Source organism: Gavialis gangeticus, unplaced genomic scaffold (genome assembly GCF_001723915.1).
Source record: "Gavialis gangeticus isolate Ggan-Ray unplaced genomic scaffold, GavGan_comp1, whole genome shotgun sequence".
Lineage (NCBI taxonomy): Eukaryota > Metazoa > Chordata > Crocodylia > Gavialidae > Gavialis > Gavialis gangeticus.
Genome location: NW_017729025.1, coordinates 112215430 through 112224374, shown reverse-complemented (window position 1 = coordinate 112224374; position 8945 = coordinate 112215430). Strand labels below are relative to the sequence as shown.

Here is an 8945-nt window from a genome sequence, read left to right as displayed (position 1 = left end):
AGGTCCGGTTAGCCCTGCCAACCGTGACCTCGCATTGTCGGCCCATGTTCATCTTGGAGTCAATAATGACTCCAAGATCCCTTTCTGCCTCCGTGCTCTCAAGAAGGGAGTTTCCCATCTTATAAGTGTGCTGCTGGTTACTACTGCCCAAGTGCAGCACCCTGCACTTGTCAGTATTGAAACACATCCTGTTTTTGTCAGCCCACCCCTGTAACCTATCCAGGTCTTGCTGCAGTCTTTCCCTCCCTACTAGTGTGCTCACCTCACCTCACCCCAAATTTTGGTATCATCAGTGAATGATTTATAGTACTGTATTCCCACATGTTATCTTCAATGTTCAACACAGGACTCCATGTAGATCAGTCCACAACTAAGAATGTTTTTATGGTTCCTTGTCAGGGATATTTTTCTGTTTTTCTGTATCTTTTGGATTTGTTGTCATGTTATATTATAAAGCTCTGGCCAGTAAAGATATTTTAAGATTCTATATATATGAGTAATTGTGCACCCAGAGTAAACAATATAATTTAACTGTTTTAGTGGCAAGAATTAAACTTCTAAGTGAAAATCCAATTCCTAAATGTGTGAGGATGTGCACAGAAACTACCATTAAAAATACTTTTCCTCCTTGTGCTTTCTAGTACACCAGACCACATCCTTAGACTTGATGGGCACGTCCACGCATGCAAGCATGTGCACTTGCAGCAGCTCAAATAGAAGCAGTGCAAAGCTGAGCTGGGGATTTTTGCCTCAGCACACATGCTCGGACATGCACTTTGGTGTGGGGCAAATTCTGTCACTTGGGGCAAAATAACCCTGCCTGGCTCCTCCCGGATCTGCAGTCAGGGAGAGCTAGAGTCTGGGGCCAGCACCTGTGCTGTCCCCAGCAGTATAAAGACCTGCCCTGTCCTGGTCCCAGCAGTACAAAAAGCTGCCCTGGCAAGTAGCTCAGGGCTACTCGCTCTCAGGAGCTTGTGGGGCCCAGCGAATTGGTACCTGGGGACACTACCCCTTGTACCAGCTGGACTGCTGAAGCAGCCCTGAGAGTTCCCTGCACCCTTTACCTACAGCAGCAGTCTGGCAGTGGGGGCTGCTGCCTGGCTGTAACCTGCTGCCCACCTGCCAGACTGGGATGAGGCATCTGCCCCTCTGGGCCAGCTGCCAGTGGGCTGTGGCTGCAGGGTTAGCCTCTGTGTAGTACTACTGCCATGTGTGCTCCCTGCCCGGCCACCTGGGCAGCTATCGCCCAGAAGATGTTCCGGGTGTGGTGACCTGCTTTGAGCTGTCAAAGCATGTCCTCCTGTCCCCATTTGGCCAGGAGGTCATCCACAGCGAGCTGGGTCCAAGATGCCAGCTCTGAGCAGGCAGGGTCCTGCCACAGGAGCTATGGCCCCCCAACAGGGGCTACAGCCCCACAGAGGGCTCTGCATCTCTTGCAGGATTCTAGCAACTGTCACAGGGCAGTAGTTTAATATGTTTTAAATTTTCACAATACTATACAAATTATTTATACGGTCTCTTCAGCCTACACTAAAAACTGCACAAGCCACTCAGGAGTGCCCTTTACAGTACTAAACTGGAACAAGCAAGGAGACCTTAAACGTTTATGTCTTGCTTTAGACTGCAGTGCAAACTTTTTTCTTAGCTGATTATTAGTATGGGAAACAAAAACACTAAAAAATCATTATGATTCCATGTATTTTATATATTTATTAAGGTTAGGTACAGACATTCAACAAGGCAGAGGCACAATTGGTCTACTTTACACAGTCTTCTGTTAGTGGTGTAGTTTAGATTAGTGGCAAACTGAACACTTTTGCCTTTTGGTGGAGGGGGCAAATCTTAGACCAGTTTCCACCATTTTTAAACTAGTCTATTTATGACAAACTTCTGTTATGGCTTTGTGTGCTGATCTTTTATACTGTTTTGTGTAAAGACCAGTTTCTGATCACTTATACTAGTAAAAGTAGAATGTGTGTATCTGACCTAAGACTACAAGGGATGGATGAAACACTTGGGTATTAAAATTTAAAATTGCTTGAATTGGTCCAGAATCTGTCTATAAAATTGTTGATACTCAGAAACTTACTGTATTTATAAACTAAGTATTAGTTTGCAAGCTATAATGGTTATTGCATATATTTTAAAAGTTTGTATATGATTTAAATAAAAATGGGAATATGACCATTATGTTTCCCACACAGAACATAACACAGAAAAACTGCATTCCTATTGCACCAAAAAACTTTGGTAAAAATGGCATGTTTCCCTAAATTAAAGATTTCTAAGAAACTTTTTTGCTTAAAATGATTTTTTCATGTACCCTTCCCCCCATTTTTAACACAGAAAAAAGTTTTCCCCTTTTCATTATCATGGGGAATAAAAAAGGAGAGAATGGAGAGAGGAAAAAAGGGAAAAAATAAGACTTTGAGGGGAGGTTGGATATTTTCTCATGAAAAACAATTTTCAGCTCAGTTTTCAGTTCAGAATAGTTTACATTATATATAGTTTACATTATATATTTTGGGATACTTTCACTTTAAAGTTGCTTCCTACCACTGCTAGAATTCTTTCTCTGACAAAGTACAGGATTGGCAGCCTAATAACCTTTGATATTTAGAGCTTAGTACAGTTCTTTCATTATACAGTACATAAACTAAAGATGTAGTAGCTTCTTAGCCTTCAGGGGTTTAAGTGAATCTTACAAAGATATGTGGGTTGTCAACAGATTAGATTCAATTTGTTGCACACAATCAAATACCCAATTAGTTCATTTAACAGTAGGACAATAATTGAAAAATAGGTTATGTACAATACACTATAATAGGGTGTATTTATAAGGAATATGCAGTTCAAAGTGCATAATTATTTACAAAGTATAGAATAATAGTTCCTGAATTTCTGTCTTGTTATAATTTCATTGAGGGATTTATAGACCATAAAAAGACTTAAAAAAAAACAACAAAAACAACAACAACAAAAAAACCCATTGCGATCTATACTCAAGTAACAGCCAGGAAAGGCAATTACTGCAATTACCTGGATTAGTGAGAAAAAAAAGATTAAATGGATAATGACTCCACCTACAGGATTTAAGTGGTAAAAAAGGGACTATAACCTTTCCTATCCTTCCCCCTCATTAAAGGTCAACAACCTATCTTCCCCATCAGCTAACAACATCCTTCAACATAAAAAAAAAGGAAAAGGGTCAGTAGAGGTCACTAAAACACTGGTCATCTTCATATGTCCCTGATGAGTCTGGAAAACACAGATATAGCTACTGGATGTAAAAGTTGTAGTAAAAGAGAACAGAATACAGAATTCATGCATTAAAGCTACTATGTACAACATTTATAATATGCAACATAGACTTGCAAGCTGCTGTAAATGAAGAATAATAGACCTGTCCACTAAGGTTAGGAAAACAAAACTTCTCAGGAAGAAAGACCCTTTTTTTAACCCAAAGGAACATCCTAGTGTTTGTATTACATAATTCTTTCCTTACAAAATAGTATGTTTCAGGCATCTATAGTAATAAAAAATTGTAATAAAAATACTGTCATAAGCCAACTATCGCATTACTTAGTGGCATGGTTTAATACCAACTGCGATATGATAGACACCTACAACAGCATTAAGGGAAGTAGGGAATACTGGTCCAAATGCTGAAGTTCATGGTTCTGATTTCAAACTTTCCATTAAGTAAAGCACTTAAGCATGACCATTGATGCCAAGTGGACTTAAGCAAATATCCAAGTGTTTGATGAACTGCAATGGACTTCAATACAGACTAATAGTCAATCCTGGGCTTAAGGGTCTGTGTGCAAAGATTTTTACTGAGTTTAGGATGAACTCATTCCTCCGCAGGGAACAACCACAAAGTTCCACCTACTGAGTTCCATTTCTCGGTATGTCTCGATTGCAATTACAGAAGCAACTGCAGTGAAGTGTACACAGAGATCACAGAATCACAGAATGGGGCCTCAGGAGGTCACCTAGCCAGCCCCCCTGCTCAAGGCAGAATCGTCCATAACTAAACCATTCTGTCTAACTTGCTCTTAAAATCTTCCAAGGATAGAGTTTTCACAACCTCTCTGCGTAGGCTGTTCCAATGCCTAACAACCATCATGGTGACAAAGTTCTTTCTAACCTAAATTTCATCCACTACAATCCAGGGAACTTCTGCGGTACCTGCTCCTTGTGTTGTACCTGCAGCCACAGAAAATAGGCTATCTTCATACGTATATTTTCAGGTATATGAAGGCTGTTATCAAATCTTGCCTCAGTCTTCTCGTCTCCAGACTAAATATCCTAGTTCTTTCAGCCAGTCATTATAAGTCATGTTTCCCAGGCCCCTAATCATTTTTGTTGCTCTCCACTTGACTCTTCCTACTTTGTGCATAACTTTCTTGAAGTGAGGGGCCCAAAACGAGACACTTTATTCTAGATGAAGCCTGGAAATACTTAAGCAACCTTTAAAAAAAACTAACTCCAGTACTTGCTAGATGTGTCGCCATAAGAGCATAAAGCCAACACAAGCTAATTTATTCAGCATCTTAGGTGGGTTTTGAAGCCTATGCTGAGCTCCACGCTGCTCTAGCTACACTGCTAGCAATACCTGAGCTAGAAGTTTAAAGCTGTTTTGGCTATCTCCACCCAAGCTGCAGACTCTACTGTAGACATATACATGGTGCATACTACTAGCTAAAGTTTTATCAAAGACAGTAGTCTATAACCAGCAGTTTAGATATTTGTTGAGACATTTGTATTGCTCTTATTGCCATGTTTTGTACTTCAACCATCTGCACCAACAGGCAGAGTTTGCAAGATAAGGTCCTTAATAACTAGTATCAAATATGACACACACTCTTTGCCAATACAACCTTTGAAAAAGTTAAGTTATTCCAAAAATCATCTTTTTCAAAAGTCAAAGATATTTTAGATTCACTAAAGAAAGTGAAAAAATCTGCGTTGACAGGGCTTTTTCAATTGAAATGGAAATGAATTAAGAAACAGATGCCTTAACAGATGTTCCCCTAGCTGCAACCAAGCCTCACAACTTGTGTTTTTCTAATTCAGTGTAACAATAAACGGAGAGTGTCCTGACCTGGTTTCAATACCTATAAATCTGAAATATTATATCAAGTGGCTGTGAAAATAAAAGGCACAAAATCCTGTTTGCCTTATGTTTCACTGGAGTTCCACTGACTGCAACAATGCAGGTCTGATTTTCAACTGACACCCACAAATAAGAAAACAACGGGATGTAGGCAGGGAAACATTTTCATCAGTATTAAGTTGATACAGGATCTAAATTAAGTACAAGGGAAACAGTGAGAAATTCTGAGTAAGAAACACCAGTACTTGGATGTTGGTTCGAAAAATGGCAGAGAATCCTGTAATTGTCGTACATTGTTTTATCATCTTTTTATGAGATAAACACAGCCTCACTATTATATAATGGACAGATTTATCTGTAATTTGCCAACTTTCCAATTGTACTGTATTGTATTGGTATCATCATTTTTTAATTAGTAAAACCTCTAGATATTGGGACATAAAATGAGTAAATAAAAGGGAGTTAAGACAAAATTAAATATGAAGAGACAAAACTTCCTAAGTATTATACTAAAGGGGAGGTTAGCTCTGTACATTTCTTCACTTCTTTTTTTGTTATTAAAACTGGGTAAAGGTGCAGGGTGGGAAAGCATAACTCCTGGCCAAGATCTCTGCTTCCTATTTAATAATGTGGAAAGGGCAACTAGGTCACAACTCTCAGACATCTGTTTGTGAGTTCCAGACTGCCAAATGCTCATGATTTCATAGCATGCCCTTCCTTCAGTCTGCCTGGCAGCCTGGTCTAACTGGCTTCCCACTTGGTAGAGAGCCAAGCAGTCTAGCTCATAGAGCTCTCTAGCTTCCCACCACCACCCTAGTAACTCATTCCTCAGGTTCCCTGGATAGCCCTGGATGGCTAGCCATCATCCCAGGGTCACTGGTCAGCTGATTTGGCAGGCTAATGGGTGCCCTACCCCAACTGCCTAGTCAGCTGGCTGAAGGCAAAATAGCTGAGCAGCCAGCTCATGCAAAATTGCATATTTCTAGCATTTTGTTCTGATTTGTACATTTCAAGGAAAAGTCAAAGCAAACATCCTCCTAAAGCAAGTACAGAACATCAAAGATATAAAAGAATGACAACTGACCTGGTTATAAAGGGCACAGATATGCAAAGCTGTATTTCCTGAGGCATTCTGTGCTCCCATATCTGCTCCATAAAAAAGTAGATGTTCTAAATGCTGGACGTGTCCATATCGACAAGCCTACAGAGAGATATATTAATATTTTGATTATTTATATAGGTCTCACTGTATCATGCAAATATTCCAATTAGTCTTTCATCAAAGAATATCCCACAAGCTTAAGGCCTCATTTTCAGTTATTTCTTCCGCTCACAGAATGTCATGAGAAGCACCAAGAGATATCATCTCTGCTATTTTTCCTGTCCTTCTTGTGTCTCCTTTCCATAAACCAATATTTAACAATTCTACATCAGTATAGGATTCTTAAGTATAGTTCTGGCTCTCTAAGAACAGTTCTACTGCAACTGGTAAAGTCACTAGCAAGCGACACGCTCCCTTCTACTCCCAAGAGACCTGTCTTTAGCATCCCCCAGGTTATCGAACTAGGTCCTTGGGACCACACAGAGAAGCATGCTGTACTGATTGGGTTGCCTGAAAAAAAAATCACCCTAAAATGGTACTAAGTTATGAAGGGAAAATATTTACCATAGTGAATGCAAAACTGAACATATTGACTCCTACTGAAGGCAATGGAAAAACTCCCACTGGCTTCACTGGTGGATACACTGGGGTCTGATTCTTGCAGTTACTTATGCACATATCAGGTACATCTACACATGCAATTAGGGTCAAAAAATAAACTCCAGTGCACTTCATGCCTGAGTTTATTTCTCTCGGGCACCGCGTTTACACATGCACCTGGGCCTGCAGCACACTGAGTCAAGGTAAAGCAGCAATGGGCTGGCAGGAGGCCTGGGAAGTCAGCCCTGTGCTCTGGGCAACAGCACTGGGCAGCAGAGAGGGTGGCTGGGACATGAGAGTGCTATAGTGCAAAGTTAGGGGGCAGGCAGCCTCCACACCATAGCACCCTTCTGCCCCAGCCAGCCCCAGTCACCATCCACATGTGCATTGTGGCAGCATAAGTTACTCCACCATAGGATAGGACTTGTCCTGGATCGTACAGTCCTATGCCTGTGTTAGTTAATTTACTGCACCCTAATTCTAGCACATGTGTAGATGGTGATGCTTTACTGCAGAGCTAATTAATCAACTCTGCAGTAAAGTGCATGTGTAGATGCACCCACTGACAATTTCTTTCTCAAATTTGAAGTCAGCGTATACATAAAACTAAGCCTAAGTATAAATGTTTGAAGGATTGCACCCTAATATACCAATAAAATACGTGATTTCCAAATATTCACCCACTCACAAGGACATTTTACTTTCACTAATGCAGTGGGAACTACCTATAACACACAATGACAAGACAAAATATCCATTCACATACAAAAGCCAGGATTAAGAAATCTATCGCCCTGTAAATTAACATGGTGTATATTTTGAATGAAAACCATTTATGAGTATTACAGTAAAAAATCCTATGCTGTTTTGAAACACAACCACTAGATGGCACTGAAGATGATGAGATTTCTGAACCTTGCTCTTAAAAGAGTGAAAATATGTTAGGGCATTAGACTAAATAAAATACCCCTTCCCCATCAAGGTTTTCTTTTGGAGACCTTCCTCTCTCCTGTGAGCACTAGAAAAGTAATAGAAGCCTATATCATATGAAAAAGTTAGGCACTTAGCAAGACAAGAATTGTTGCAGAATATAACTCAGTATACAACCATTTAAACTGAATAAGTAAGTGTAGAGGTACAATATACAGAGAGTCTGAATTTGATCCAAAGAGGGAAAACCTATGAGTTAAGTGGTCAGCCACATGCCTCAAACTGACTTCATGAATACTTGATATTAATTATTTATTGAACAAACCAGAGACCAAGAATTATATGTAGACATTATCTGTTGATTAACCAAATACATTTGAGGAAAATCACAATATTTCTAAGAAGAAGACTCTTATCTATGTGATTTATCTTGAGCATGCCACAGTCTGTTTATCCTCACAGTTCCTACGTTGCACTAGGGAAGTATTATCTCCCATTTAACAGATGGGAGAGTTATGCAAAGGGAGATAAAGTGACGTGCCCAGTGCCACATCAGAAATCTGTGGTAGCACAGAAAATGTGCCCAGATTCCCAATGCTCCCAACTCTAACCAGTTCCACTGCGTCATCATTCTTCTCTTTGATTGTGGAGTCCAGATGCAGATATGGGGGAAAGTCATTCATTACATACCTTATCCCTCTTGAATTAATTTGTTCAAGTAAAAACAAGTTGAACTGAAAACAAAACAAGAAGTATTTAATCTGAAAAGGAACGGAAAGATATTACCCCCCAAAAAGCACACTGATTAGTAGTTTGGAAATCCCTCATACACCCATACAAAATAATAATGCGTATATGTCTTCCCAAGTATGGTGTAGTTCAGGACAGACACATGGATAGGAATAGATTACAAGTTCCAGAAGTGAGTCATTGGTGAGTGCAAGAGACCTAGACATTAGGTCTGTGCAAAGCTTTGGGTGGTGATTCAATTAGGAGGAGATTCGGCCTGATTCAGTGGTCAAATCTCTGAATCCAAAGTGAATCAGGGGACCAATTAAAAGGTCTGAATCGATTTGGTTGATGATTCGGACAGGGAGCTGCAGCTGGACTCCAAGCTGGTAAGTAAGGGGAGGGGAGGGGGGGCTAGGAGAAGGGGGAGAGGACCATGGGGGGACCCCTGCCAGCCCCAATCCC

At 40.3% G+C, this 8945-nt stretch overlaps 1 protein-coding gene across 4 annotated transcripts in view; it reads right to left on the bottom strand.

Annotated features, from left to right (window-relative positions):
* Positions 1-8945, bottom strand: part of SHANK2 (SH3 and multiple ankyrin repeat domains 2) — an 856646-nt gene that overhangs the window by 639063 nt on the left and 208638 nt on the right. For 3 of the 4 annotated variants that reach the window (XM_019519421.1, XM_019519422.1, XM_019519423.1), the window contains exon 9: positions 6204-6320. The exons of the other annotated variant lie outside the window; for it this stretch is intronic. In XM_019519421.1, coding sequence (XP_019374966.1) covers positions 6204-6320 — 117 coding nt within the window. The remainder of the gene's footprint in view (positions 1-6203; positions 6321-8945) is intronic. 4 annotated transcript variants of the gene reach the window in all.